Source organism: Podarcis liolepis (genome assembly GCF_965112155.1).
Source record: "Podarcis liolepis genome assembly, chromosome: 14".
In the NCBI taxonomy this organism is placed as follows: Eukaryota; Metazoa; Chordata; class Lepidosauria; order Squamata; family Lacertidae; genus Podarcis; species Podarcis liolepis.
The window spans coordinates 33029916-33045222 of record NC_139569.1 but is presented as its reverse complement, the minus strand read 5'-3'; the positions used below and the strand labels follow the sequence as shown (position 1 = coordinate 33045222).

Genomic DNA, 15307 nt, shown 5'->3' with positions numbered 1-15307 from the left:
TCTGATGCAATGGCATATGAAGTATTACTACAAATCATACAAATGCCAGCACAGTAAGACTAAACTGGGACCTTTGCTGATAGACGGATTAAAAGAAAGAAATGATGCCCCAAGAAATGCTGTATTTGCGAATGTTCTACCTGAGAAACCAGAATCTCTTCTATGTGGATCAACTAAATGGATCTACTCAGAACAACTGTTACTTGCTTTCCCCCTCCAGTACATAATCCTTTCCCTACCAAATCCAGTGAATATTCAGAATTTGCTAAAAGTAATTCATTACTTTTGCTAGTGCCGCGTGTCCATCCAGAGTAAATATTGCTAGAACAGGGTCTGGTAGAGCCTTCATAGTCAATATCCTGTAGTTAGCTTTTTCAAATCTATGCTCTTCAGTTAAATGGCATGTACCTTCGCCATCTGAGAGACAATCTGGCTGCTTTGTGGACTGGAAGCCACTGCTACTCTCGGGGGCCAAGATACCCAGCACCAAAAAATTAGCTAGGTTGCTAGTCGCTGGCCTAGGAGCTTCATCAGGCCCTCTAGGGAATTTTCCCACCCACTCAGACATTGCTATTTTGGTTGCAAAATAGGAAGAAAAATTAAAGTAGACACAGCACTGGGAAGGGCAGATAAGTATAAACCTTTCCATCCAGCCCAGTCATTTGATGGATACACAAATTGCCCCTTCTTCTGTTACCAGATTTATCATTTAAGTGGGGAGAGGGCAATTATCCCCCTCGCCAGCTGACCTGCACAGGTCAGGGCAATGTGCCTCTGTCTGTGGTATGTCCATGGCCACAGCCACCGGAGCATGTGGCCACCAAAGGGTTGGTCAAGGTTAACCATGCTGAGTTTAGTGGGAAGGGTGACTCAGTAGCTGCCAGTTCAGAATCCAAGGGATAGATTTAAGCCTGGTCTCTGTACTTGTTCTGGCCTGTCTAGTAAAATTTTGACGGATTGCTCATGGGGTTTGCCTGAACAGTTTAGGGAGAGAAGATAGTAGGAGCCGGCAAATTTGCTGCTACGCTCATCACACTTTAGAAAAGAGGTGTTCCATAGGACAATCTGAGGGCCCCTGCTACAGGACTGAATTTAAAAGATTTTAAAAACTCCACAAAAAACTTTGACAATTTATCCAGCTCAGAATTAAAAAGCTAGGAGTTCCTCACTCTATGGTAGCAATATAGGAAATGAATTGAAGTTTTTTATTGTTGTTTAGTCATTTAGTCATGTCCGATTCTTCGTGACCCCATGGACCAGAGCATGCCAGGCGCTCCTGTCTTCCACTGCCTCTATGAGCAGTTTGGTCAAACTCATGTTAGGAGCTTCAAGAACACTGTCCAACCATCTCATCCTCTGTCGTCCCCTTCTCCTTATGCCCTCAATCTTTCCCAACATCAGGGTCTTTTCCACTGAGTCTTCTTTTCTCATGAGGTGGCCAAAGTATTGGAGCCTCAGCTTCAGGTTCTGTCCTTCCAGTGAGCATTCAGGGCTGATTTCCTTCAGAATGGAGAGGTTTGATCTTTTTGCAGTCCATGGGACTCTCAAGAGTCTCCTCCAGCAAAATAATTCAAAAGCACCCATTCTTCGGCGACCAGCCTTTATGGTCCAGCTCTCACTTCCATACATCACTACTGGGAAAACCATAACTTTAACTATACGGACCTTTGTTGGCAAGGTGATGTCTCTGCTTTTTAAGATGCTGTCTAGGTTTGTCATTGCTTTTCTCCCAAGAAGCAGACGTCTTTTAATTTTGTCACTGCTGTCGCCATCTGTAGTGATCACGGAGTCCAAGAAAGTAAAATCTCTCACTGCCTCCATTTCTTCCCCTTCTATTTGCCAGGAGGTGATGGGACCAGTGGCCATGATCTTAGTTTTTTTGATGTTGAGCTACTGTGCCTTAATGCTACAACATAGTGGTCAAGAGGAGAAAAAGGGCTTCCTCACTCTTCAAAAAGCTGTAGACATTTATGTACATGCAAATATATGATTTGTGGTACTGAACTGAGGACACGAAGGACAATTCCAAATATTATATAACTAGTATGGCACTATATACTGAATATGGACATCCAAGACATGGGACAAAATGCCTGTTCAGCCAGGCAGCTCACCTGGTGACAAGCTGATTACACACGTTTACATCATAGGAGTACAAAAAAAATACTTTTATCTGTGACTTACACTTCAATCCTCATTCCACTCATACGTAAAAGCAAACACAAGTGATGATTCTATTTTATGCTTAAATATTTTGGCACTATTCCAAAGGATTTCTACATCCTCCTAACACCTGCATAAAATTCACCATGATGCCTAATACAAATACAAGCATATTTTTAAATAATAATAAAAAACCTCACACACAATACCCAGCCTGTTATATTATTCTGTAATCCCTAATGTCAAGCAACAATTTGGCTGGATTTACTAAAACAGCCTGGTACAATGCCAGCTGGAATCAGTTTCAGTTTAATCTAACCTTGATTGAACAGTATATTCAGTTTGACTTTGTAGGTACTCAAGATTTATGCGACTGGAGGATTAATTTTTAAATGCAGGTATTAATTTCCAGGTGCAATGGAACTCTACCTAAAGTTTAATCAAATTAAAGAACATGTAAAGGCTTGCATTCACAATTCTATTTACAATTTGCAGAAAAGAGCCATCTTCTGTTATTATAGTATAGCATATTCAGTATGCTACACAATTCCAATAAAAATTAGCATTCATAAACACGCATAGGAAAATATAACCCCCATATAGCATGAAATATTATTTACATCTAATGTTAATAAATTTCTAATATTTACAAATAAACATGCTCTCAGGCCTTTTTTTATATACAGTCATACTTCTAAGCGCTCTATTGTGCTCCGCGCTTGTGCAGAAGTGCCGCTCTAGTTGCGGACTTTTTGGGGTGCGAACAGCACCCTGGAACAGATCGTGTCCGCAACTAGAGGTACCCCTGTATATAACAATGCTGTTGCAAACAACATAAAATACTTCTAAGACTGAAATCCTAAATACACTTATTAACACACTGCTGAAGAAAACAAGACTTACTGCAATCGATGTGGCTAGGAATAGGTTTATTGTGACACCAGGGAGGATAGAATGATCAATTACATTTATATTAAATTACAAATATTAATTTGCATTTATATGGTTAAAATAATCATTATGAAAAATGTTTTGTATTCAAAATTTCTCCTTCAAGGTTCACTTTGGATGATCTAAGTGGGGGAGGGTTAATCTACAAATACTTCTGCTTTAATTGCACACATAAGCAATAAACAGTTGAGTCAATGGGTTGCTTTCCAGAGAAGCACAAGTCACAGAAGTGGTCACGAATGTCTACCACTTGTATTTATTGTATTTTTAATATTCTGTTGGGAGCCGCCCAGAGTGGCTGGGAAAACCCAACCAGATGGGCGGGGTATAAATAATAATAATAATAATAGACTAGGGGCAGGCTTATGAGTCGTGGGTAGGCGGTGGGCCAAATATCACCCCCCTCAGCAAAGACACCCGGGGTGGACTGCCTGCACCGCACCCCCTTCCTCCGCCACTGAGTACATCACAACAGTCCCATGCTCAGCTTGCCCTTGACAAATATTATTCAACATTTCTAGCAGATTCATATAAGTGGCCTTCTCCTTTTTCCATCACTGAACAGCTTGTGTGTTTTTTTGGAATGAAGAAATCTAGGGGAGTTTCCAAAGCAATTTGCAGTTCTGCCTAGATGGCCACAGTTCATATCCACAAAGCCTCTGGGCACACATAAAGATAAACTTTAGAGGCAGTCCATAGAAAATTCAACAGTTTGTTACAATGTCAAAGTTAGAATGCTTCTGATTCTGCAGAACTAGTTTCTTTTTAGGTCAAGGGGGAAAGCCCATTTTTCTGGAGGCAGGTAAACCAGAATGTGTCCCAACGTGCAACTACAGAACAAAATTCTGGATATTCATCATCCTGAATTATTACTATTTTAGCAACAGGGTTTTTTGACAATTAAGTGATTGGCCAATAAGTTTTTCCATATTATAAACCTTTTCAAAAATCACCAAACGAGCATGGCATTAAAATAATTCATTTTGCTCCCGGGGGAGGGGGCATTTTGTAACTGTCAGCTGGATAATTCCCCCTTCCAAAAAATAAAGTAAGCAAAAGACATGTCAAAGACAAACCACACCAATTTTAATACATGACAAACCAAGAACTTATCAGATTTTACCCTTACACTGCACAGGCCAACTCACTGAATTCCCAAAGATCCATCAAATTTTCTTAGCTGACGGGGTCGAACAGGAGCAAATTTGCCTTTGGGCTCTGAATTAGGCCTGTCACAAGCTACTGTAGTTCTTTGAGGACCTATCTACATCAATCACAATGATCTTGCTAAAATCAATAAATTTTAAAAATGTAATTCTAAGTGAGGATAAGCCCCCTCCCAGTTTTCATCAGGACCACAACACTATGATCCAATGGGAGATTTTTTTCCTATTGCTAATTGAAATACTGTATGTGCTCTGGGGATGGGTGCTGCCAATGAGATTGTGGCTGTGGAGGGAAGGGTTGAACTACCCCTCCCTGTGTGCCATGGTCCTGAGGGAACTAGCCCTAAGCCTAGGATTAGCTTAAAATATTTTAACACAGGCACAACACGCAAATTCATCCATGTATCTTTTCACTTGAAAATAAGAGAACTCTCCAAGGAAGGACAACGTAGCAAAAAATGGCACACAAACATTGACATAAGTTCACTCATTTAATTTCACCCTTCTATCAGCATGATGAAGTAAATGTCTATCTGAAAATCCAGGTGTCTGCTTTGCTTTAAGATCGGTTGTTATAGAAATAGATGCAGGTGTTTGGCTGCTCATCAACTATTTCTGGGCCTGGAACAGACCAGAAGACCCTGTAAGGTTCTTATTTTACACAGCCTTCAAAGCAAACATACTGAACTATCAATCTTTAAATGAAAACCTCTTCCTGTTCTAGAACTAAATCAGACTATGAATGTACTACACATTTTGTATATGAAGACATATTTATTCAAGCTTGCATCTGGCAGAACTGTGCTGGTTGGTGTGTGTGTGTTTCACAATAATACTGATATAGGTTTTTGAGTGTTTATTAGGACAATATCCTTCAGCATCTTCATAGAAAGGCAAAGAATTATTAATAGACTGCATAATACCTCTGCCTCTAAAACAAGAGTAGGGAATCCATTTTAGTTCAAGGGCCACATTTCCTTCTGGGCAACTTTTTAGAGATCACATGACAATGATGGGTAGAGACAATGGGCAGAGCAACAAATGCAAATTTTAAAATACACCCCCCTCTCTCTTCCACTCAGACAAGTAAGAGGCATTATCAGAGTTCAAGGACATGCTCCAGTCAGGCAAAGCAGGGCCAGTGAGGCGTGTGGGTTGGGGAGAAATCAAAGGTCCCAAAAGAGGTGCCTGGAGGGCAGTATTGGGTCCGTGGCTCTGAGGTTCACTACTCCAGTGTTTCCCAAACGTTTTTGGGCAACGGCACACCTGCTTACCGGAAAAAAATCTCGCGGCACACCACCATTAAAGCCCCGCCCCGTGACGTCAGCGCGCAGCGTCACGCGGGGGGGGGACGCACAAAAGTGAACGTTTTTTCCCTTCCCCTTGCCGGGGTGGGAGGAGGCAGCAGAGCGAGGGCAGCTGAGGCGGCGGCGGCGATAGCGGGCGGAGGAGGAGCCGTCGCCGGGAGTTGCTGCTGCTGCTGTTGCTGCTGCTGCCCGGACATGCCGGCCTCCTCCTCCTCCGCTGTCTCGCGCTCCTCCCTTTTGCGCGAGCTGCCCCGCCGCTCGGCACCACCACCGCGGAGCCGCCCCCGGCTCAACGCGGATCCTCGCCGCCGCCGCCGCCGCCTCTCGCCGCCCGACTCGCCCGCCTCCCTCCCACGGCACACCAGCCGGTGTCTCACGGCACAGTAGTGTGCCGCGGCACACCGGTTGGGAAACACTGCACTACTCCTGCTCTATAGTTCAGTTCTCCCTGTCTGGGGCATGGTGGGGGCTGACATGTCCCATGCAGGCAAGGCTACCTTTGAAAGCATGGCTCTGAGTACATCCATGTTTTCAAAAGCACTCTGCTGGCCTGAGACACCTTTTCCATGTTCTTTACAGCTTCTGCCTCTGGCTTGGGATTGAAACGGCAGAGTTCTCAGAGGTGCTGTGGGCTGCATGAGGTACATGCACTGACCACCTGTGCTATCTGAAGTGCACAGTAATTCAAGACTGACCATATTTTAAAAGCAGCTACTCAGCCCAACTCAACACAGGCCAAGAATGCTGAAGGGATGCGGCCCCTTGCTTCCAACGCAGAAAATTTAACTCTCTATCAGTGGTCACTTTCAGCCAATTGGAAACTGCAATTGTCACATGTGGCAAGTGAGAGATTCCATTTACCAGAGTCAGTAAGAGCCACTGAGTGATCAGGGCCTAAATATGCTAAGCTGCTCTTCAAAAACGCAGCAATTTTAACCAAAACTGTGAACTGTTTCAGTAACTGTTTCTGTTGCCACTTTTGCACACTTCACTTTCACCCTAGTGTATAGGAGAGCATGGAAATTATGTTCAAATCTTGAAAAATACAAAAATATATTGCTGAATGAGTCTCATTTCATTTGCACCTGTTCCCGCCCAGTGATAAAGCAAAGTGGGTTAAGCAAGAATAGCACAGTAAAAAGCTAAGGCAGCAAGTGAACCATGTTGAAATTCTCTGGAAACCTAACTCATGGCCTCCCACCCCTGCACTAAAGCCATGCTTCTGCATGCGATTTCAACATTTTAAAATTGTACTTCAACTTAAGAGAGATATTAAAATGTTCTTCTTCCCGTATGTTTGACTAGCAGAGATGCGGTTTAGTGTCACACAGGACGAACAAGAAGATAGGTCACGTTTTAGACAACTGCCTGAACTATGTCACTTTAAATTAATGAGGGGGCTGTACTGAATAAGTGCTTTCTTAATAGAAGAGGACAGAACTAGCAGACATTGACATGCAATTTCAGAGCTTCAAAACTATATCGCTATCCTCGAAGAATAAAATTAAACTGTAAACATAGTTTTGGTAGCTTGCTTTTTGTAATGCATCACACAATCAACCCAGATAGTTAACTTCCAAAGATCTTTAGATGCTCTAAAATGCACTGCAACTAAAAGTGGCACTTGAGTTTAGATACCATTAATGGATTCTACACTTGAAAAAGCAGACCTGGTCAAGATCATTCATAGTAGGTTCAACTAGTGTAACACTTCTCCCTAAGGTCACCTTTGAGAAGTATTCCAAGATTTCAACTGGTCCAAAATGAGGCTTGCAAATTTTCTCAGTGTATGTCAGACTTTTATGCCAGATCCACTAGCAACAATTTGTTTCCAGGTGTAATTCAAGGTGCTCGTGTTAACCTTTAAAGCTCTAAACCAGGGGTGGGCAACCTGTGGCCCTCCAGATGTAGTGGGACTACAGTTCTCATCTTGTCCTAAGCAGTTTGGTGCAGGGATATTTGAAGAATTGCTTCAGGATACATCTACCTATTTCTACATTTTCATCAACATCTGAGGACTGATGCGTCTTTTCTGGAAAATAATTAACTGAAAAATTTTCCCATGCATGTAAATCACATTAGAAAACGTTCTAATGCTTAGAGAGTCATCTAATTTAACATTATTATTTTGCTTGTATTTAGCAAACAAAACTGAACATTTTGAAACCATCTTGCCTAATATTTGTCATTGGACTTCATTTGTGGTTACTAACCAACTTCTGGAATGGAAAATTTCCACAGGAGCAATCAAGCACTGGAATTTTTTCAGTTTTGGAAAATTCTACTTCCTGTCATTGCTTCCGAGGTCTTGCTCCATGTCTCTGCACTCAGAAACGAGCGGGGTGAGCATAAGGGACAGGACATTTTCAGTTGTGGTGCCATGACTGTACAACACCCTCCCAAGGAAGTAAACTTGCATTTTAGTGAGAAGTAGGCGGCGGGGGGGGGGGGGGGAATCTGGTCATGCAAGGAAGGTTTCTGAATGCTGAATAAGTATGTGTGCCACTGAATATTTTTATTTCTGTTTGTGATGCTGCTCTTGTGCTTTTCATGCGATTTCATAGTTATAATGCTTGTTTCATTTTTGGTGTTTTATTACATTTTTGTAAGCTTTGTTAGAGGTCTCCCAAGATGAAAAATGAAGCATACCAAGGACGGTGGTGGGATAAATAAAATTCTAGCAGTGCTAAACTTTAAAGTTACAGGACTTTGTTAGAAACTTCTGAAAGTTTGTATTTATTTTTATTTGCATATTTATACTAGCTATTGCTTAATACATCTCAAATACTGCAAGCAGCAGTGTAGTTCACACCCTTCTCTTACAATCTGATTTAAGTTAAGTCACAAAACAGTACTTGCTCTCTTGGTTGCTTAAGAACCACTGTGGACCTGGTAAGCAAAGCAGAGCCATCCAGCTCTATCTGCATTCAGAGAAACCCCCTTACCCAGCACTTTATCCTATGATGCCATTTTATTGCTCTCTTGAATCAGACCTATAGGATGGAAAGTATCAGGACTACCCAGAAACTGACCTCTTTGTTGCCTCATCCAGTGTTGCCACTGCTGCAAAAACCCTTGCATTACACATGGCACTGCATGAATTGCACCATGCCACAAGCACTGAAGGCTATCCCAGTGCCAGACCCAAGTTTGCTCCTGATGCTGGCACAATGCCATGAACTGTGAAATATAACCATACAATTACATAAAATAAGGTCTGCTGAAGGTCAGTGAAGTGTTGCAATTTAGTTCCATTTTCATCCACTCACTATAATTTGCTGGAACAGCCACACAAGGCATGCTGCAAGCATAAAGAGGTTCCATGCCCAAGCAAAGGGGGGGGGGGAATCCATCAGCTGGCCTCATTTCCCCCCGCCCTTTTCCACTTCAATGCTACCATTGCACTAGGAAAGTAACCTTGATTTTTACAAAGAATCAACACAAAGGATAAACATATTTACTCACAGTAAATGCATTTACTCCAACCCTAAATCTTCTAGTCTAGATTTTACTGAGAAAAGAGGGGAAGGATGGTCAGACAGACAGGGTACAAAAGGGAATATATCCAGAAGTGAAAGAAGCTATTGTGATACTTATAAATATAAGTTCATTGGGTAATATTCTAGATATTTCATATGGGAGGAGAGATTCTCACTGGACAGATTAATCACCGTCATCATTATTTAGATTTTTTAGCATTAGGTTGCAGGGCAGGTTACAACAATTTACAAATTTTAAAAACAGTTAAAACAGATTACAGTCTGTAATCGCCCATGTGTTACCTGAATGTAACAGCTAAATTTTCTTGGCTGACACATAGACAAGATACTTCCATGTACAGAAGGCTCTAGTGCACAGCAAGAACTGTTGTCCATCTCTGCATATCCACAAGTATCTATACAGTATTTGCCAACTCAATAAAGGAAGAATACCTACAAATGAGCAATTCAGAATGTTGACTAAGATTATGCGTCCCACCCATCTTCACCTCAGAAACCATTTGCTACTTGCCTAAGAAGAGACACCACCCAGCTTTATACAATAATTTTCATGGTCTGGACAGTCAGTAGATTCCTGTTGCACAAGTAGTACACTGAACTTGAGAACAAAGATTTGTAAAGGTGATTAGTAATTATGAAAGGTAACCAATTTTAGAGTCAACAAAAGAACTGGATTTACTCACTAAAGAATGGGTGGAGAATCTGTTGCCCTTCAGATGTTATTGGACTTCAACCCCCATAAGCCCTAGCCAGCATGACCAATGGTCCAGGATGATAGGAATTGTAGTCGAACACCACCTGGAGGGCTAAAGGTTTCCCATCCCAGTGTTATGGCATATACTTTAGTTTGCCCCATGACGACAACTTATCTGTGTGGATACTAAAAGCAGGAAACTAAAAAGTCTCTGGCTCTTGGAATTGTGACTGGGATTTTTTTCAACAACATTCAGGGTTGGACAATCTAACACACAACCCACACTACAGCAAGGGGGAAACGAGGCTCTGTCAACTGAGATGAGCCCAAAGCTTAATCCAAACCATGGAACATCAGAGAAGGAATGATTCATGGCCCCTCCCTAGCTCCGAAGTTCAACTGAAGTTTGGGGTTATTTATTTGGCTCTGTGTTTGCCAGATACAAGTGCAGAACAATAACAAGCCCCCATCCTTTATCTCTAGCTCAGAGCTGCTAATGGGAGACAGAATCTGCCAAACAGGGCACTCTGAGCACCAATCAGGTGAAGAATCAAAAGGAAGTCAACACACCTGTCTCCAGCTTCAAGCTAGGAACAGAATTCCTCTCCTCAGCTCCAAGCTTAGAGCTGGGGGGGGGGGAGAGCAGAGATGCATTTCAGAGAGATGTAGCACAAGATTGGGCACAAGAACCTGCCCCTTGGGGGTGGGAGCTAACATAAGCAAGTTTCCAGTTGTTTTACAACACTCAACATAATCAACTGGACCTTAATATAAAGTCAGCCCAAAACAATGCTATAAGTCAGGTCATGCGTGATCAGAGAACTATGAAAATCCCAAACTACTACATGCTTCCTTCAGTAACAATGCACATACTAGAACACAAGCTTCAAAAAATAAAAGTGTACAACTATGGGAGTAAACCTGGAATGAAATGTAGTTCAGCAGAAATGAGAGTATGGTTCCTCCGCAAAAGACAACTAGTGAAATTGCCTGGTTGCAAGAGAGTCATATTAAAGGCTGTGCTTAGATTTGATTGGGTAAAGAAGAGTGGATGGAAAAAACATTCTGTAAAAACCGATTTTAAAAAATCTAATTTAAACACATATATATTATTCTGCAATGCAGACACTAAATTAGTCTAACATAGCTGGTGGTGGTGGCAGCAGTGGAGGAAGAACAAGCAGCCCAAAAGGGCTGCTTTTGGGCTGCTCGTTCCTCCGCCACCACCGCTGACAGTGGCAAAGGCAGAGGAGGAGGAACGAGCAGCCCAAAAGGGCTACTTTCGGGCTGCTCGTTCCTCCACCGCCACCTCTGCCGCTCACAAGAGCAGGCATAGGAGTCGCAGTTGGGAGAAGCACAGCGCAGTGCTTCTCCCAACTGCGGCTCCTGTGCCTGTCCTTACGACAGGTGGGCAGTGGGACCAGTGGCGAGAAAGGGCTCCTTTCGGACCGCTCGTCCCTCCGCCACCTGCCTGCCTCTCTGAAGTATAAGCCATGGGGGGCTTTTTCAGCATAAAAAATGTGCTGAAAAAGTCAGCTTATACTCAAGTATATACGGTATATCTCAGAGATGCCAAGAAGATAGAATATGTTATTGTTCAATATGCTCAGTGTATTTCAGCAAGAATGCTTTTATCAAGGGCTTGCTTTCTTATTCCTTAGTGAACTCGTGCCATACAAGCTCTTCTGTAACAGAAGGGTTTGTGATCATTTGGCATCTTTGCAATTTATTTCTCCTTTCTGTTTGTCATCCTTGGGTGCTTCCTAGTTTTGGTGTGTTTCAATTAAATCCATGCAATGCCTTATGAGACAGATTCCTTCAGGAGCAGCCTCCAGTGATTTATTCATGTTTGTTACCCATCTTGGAAAGCTTTGGATAAAGTAATGTACCATTTAAAATACTGTTGATTGAAATTAATTACTTTGTTACTGTACAGAAGGGTATGGTTGGCTTTACTAAAACTAAATGAGGTATGAGGATTCATTCACGGTTACAGTTTTGTTACCTCGACAATATCAGAGTTGGTTCTGCTCTCATGGGGTTCGTTGTATTCTGTATACTTGAGTAGAACTTTGTCCATATCCGTGCTGGCATATTGAAAGAGTTTGTTAGAACTGTTAAAAATGATGAGTGCTATTTCACAGTCACAAAGCACACTCAGTTCATAGGCTTTCTTCATTAATCCAAACTTCCGTTTTGTGAAGGTCACCTAGACAGAAGAAGTGAGAAAGGAATTTGAGAAAATCCACTGGCAAGTGAGTGAGTATGGACTCCTTTACAAACGGACCCTCAAATTGTCACCTTTAAACATATGAGCAAAATAGGTTTGAATTCATCATCATCATTTTATTTGCATGCCGCCTTTCCATAGTTAAAACAATGCTCAAGGCAGCTTACAATGTGAAAAGATTTACATAATTACAAACATAACAAAGTAGTCATAAAAATAAGTGAAACATATCAAAAACTGTATAACCAAACTGAACATAAAAAGATACAAAAAATTAATATCAGTAACAGCAGCAAAACTCCCAACAAAACTAAATACCCCAGCTCAAGAGTCTGTTCAGCAGCCTCAGCTTTTTTAGTCAGTCAGGGTCCTGACTCCAAGGCCAAATGGAAAGAGGCTAGCAAGGCAGCGGGCACATCTTCCAGGTTTCCAAGCTGATTTGGGAAACCAGGACATAAAATCCAAGCAACAGCTAAATACAGGGTAATATTACTTGTTACATGAAGGTTAAATCTAGGTTTTATGCCAGCTAAGCCATGTAACCACTGGTTGTGAATGATTATACAAGGAAAGGGGATCCAATAATTTGTTGGCACTATTCAATACCCACTACATCAGAGGGAACTTACGTTGCCCTATGGGCTTACAGACAACATGCCCTGATGTAAATTGATTAGAGGTTTTCTTACAATCACATGGTATATAAATGTTGCTTAATAAAATAAGCAAGTGTACTCTCAAGACGGCTCAACTGGCCCCCTCCAACTGAACTTTGTCACTCTGCATCCCATGTTTATGCCTTCAGCCACAATTTGATGCTATAGGAAGGTCAGGCAGAGAGTTCCTGAGCTCCCAAGTCATTTAGCTCACTATGGATATCCTGGCCAAGCAAAACAGGCATAAATAACCAGACTGTCACTTCCTGAGCTGGACGTGCAACAAGGTCAGTGTGACTTGGGAGGGGGGAAGTATCTGCAACAGAGAACAAACCAATAAACCTGGTTGGAAAGCAGAGGCCCAGTAGATTTTAAACTAATCTAATTCATTCTGCAAATGTCTGGAGACTAAAACAAAACAGAATGTTTGAGGGGCAACACACACAACTTTCACGCACATTTCATGAACATTTTGGTTCTTCAAGCATGGGAGTAACGTAGCTTCAACGGTGCTCTTAATCAAAGCAGATATATTACTTGTCTGAAGTACAGGGTTTGGGAACATGCAACCCTTCAACTAGTTCTACTCAAAACTCCTATCAGCCTCAGCCAGTTGATGGTCAGAGATAATGGGAGTTGTAGTCCAACAACATCTGGAGGGCCACAGATTCCCATCAGTGATCTAAGGAATGTAGAGAATCTAGGATAGCCTTCCTTATTGTTGTTACTAAAAGCTATTCCATTATAGAAGCTAGTGTGTGAAACTGCTCCAAGACTCAGGCTTTTCCCACAGAAACACAACCAAGTTGGTCCCACAGGAACACAGAATTTCTACTGCAGAAGAATAAACCAAAGCATTATAAAGTTGTTCTTTATCTGAATCCGTCCATGTGCTCATTCGTGCTTCTTTCTGGGACACTGGCCAAACGTGTGTAAGAAGTGGGACCAAGAGTCAAATAAAGTACATAGATATACACAAATCTGGCACACATCCAGAAAGGAAGTTCACATAGCCCTGTTAGGAATGCATTCCTAGATGAAATTATTTCATGGCAAACTTCACGGGGTGGGGAGTTTGTCTACCAGATACTGTAACTAGAAAAAGAATATCCAGACCTGCCAAAGACAGAGCTTAAGCATGTCTAATCTACAAAAGTTCTATTCAGGAATTCATCTGCATAATTTAAGAAACCCACAGAAATGACTGAGGTGAATATGATATGTGGTTAGCAGCTCTGAAAACAGAACAGACTCTGTCTACCTGCCTCTAGCAGCAGAACCAATTCTTCCTACATATTGTAAGCCAAATCTCTGTAGCATAGAGGCACATCTGGAAATCTAGCAAACTGTTGGAGGCACTGTGAAATACTCATTTCTTAGAAGAAAACTGGTGATGCTCAGATTCCCTTCTTCAAAATAGGCAAAATACCTCCCGGGCAAAAACAAATAAACCACTCTCAAAAAGCAGGCAACAATCCTCACCCCACAAAAAGGAACAGGCAGTCCGCTCACCTAAACATCAGCAACAACAGAAACCTTTAAAATCTCAATTTAAAAATGGGGGGGTAGGGCACCCTCAGCAGATACAGGGGGGCATTTTGAGATTGCCATGTTGTCCATGGACACCACATGGGGGTGTTCATTCTAAACCAATTACAATATTCTGCCAGTGGACAGAACATCTATTAATACCTTACCCAAGATTTTCTTAGAACTATTCATTTTATTCTTATGAGTTTTAGAGAAACAGTGAGGTGTCGTGCTCAGAGAGCTGGACTAGGATCTGGGAGAGTAGTGTTCAAATCCCACTTGGCCAATGAGTGACTTTGGGCTAATCACTGCCTCTTGACCTAACCTACCTCACAGGGTTGTTGTGGGGATTAAATGAGTAGGAGGGTGATATAAATTCAATAAATAATAATAACAGCCACAAATGCACTTATGAAATAACTGGAAAAGTTTTACGTTTTGGTTCAGAGATGCAACCTTTAAAAAGTTATAACATATAACCCATGACCAAAAGATTCTCAAAGTTAAACAAGCATCGATCAGAAGAGTTATGATTTAGTTATTGTTCTCAGCTCAATAATTTTATCTGACTCAGATAATGAGCTTTACAATTAGGTCAATGCACCAGCAGCAGTGCTCTAAGTACAGATGGAATTGGGTTTTCCATTAGGCTGCCTGCATTAGCTCCATAAGCTGAAATGATTTCTTCAAGTAAAAACGGTTGCCATACAATTGCTAACCATTTTCAAGAATAAGTTGCTGGAGTAGTATATGTGTTTGTGCTGATAAAAAAATGTTTTTGGGGTACAAAATTCCTAAAGCTATACTATTGTGGACATAGGTAACTGTTCAAGAAGCTACAGAGCTTAAGCCATAAAGCCCTTTGGAAAATAAAAACAGGCAGATTTGTAAACAGTAAATTCACAAGTGGTTTTAGATTTTGTGAAACACACTGACAAAGGCAAAGGCTCTGGGTAGGTGAGGAGTAAAATATGGACCAGAAGCAGTAAGAACTCTCTTGCCTAACTTCAGACTACTTTGAAGCAGGTCACAGGACATGCTTACAAACCTTTGGTGATATAAAATGATGGGGGGGGGAGGAAATTCCTGCCCATGCAGTATCCTTCCCAC

At 41.8% G+C, this 15307-nt stretch overlaps 1 protein-coding gene across 12 annotated transcripts in view; it reads right to left on the bottom strand.

Moving 5' to 3' along the window:
* The window catches only part of MEF2A (myocyte enhancer factor 2A), a 92185-nt gene that overhangs the window by 44781 nt on the left and 32097 nt on the right, over positions 1 to 15307 (bottom strand). For all 12 annotated transcript variants that reach the window (XM_083475140.1, XM_083475144.1, XM_083475135.1 and 9 more), the window contains exon 3: positions 11787 to 11990. In XM_083475140.1, coding sequence (XP_083331266.1) covers positions 11787 to 11990 — 204 coding nt within the window. The remainder of the gene's footprint in view (positions 1 to 11786; positions 11991 to 15307) is intronic.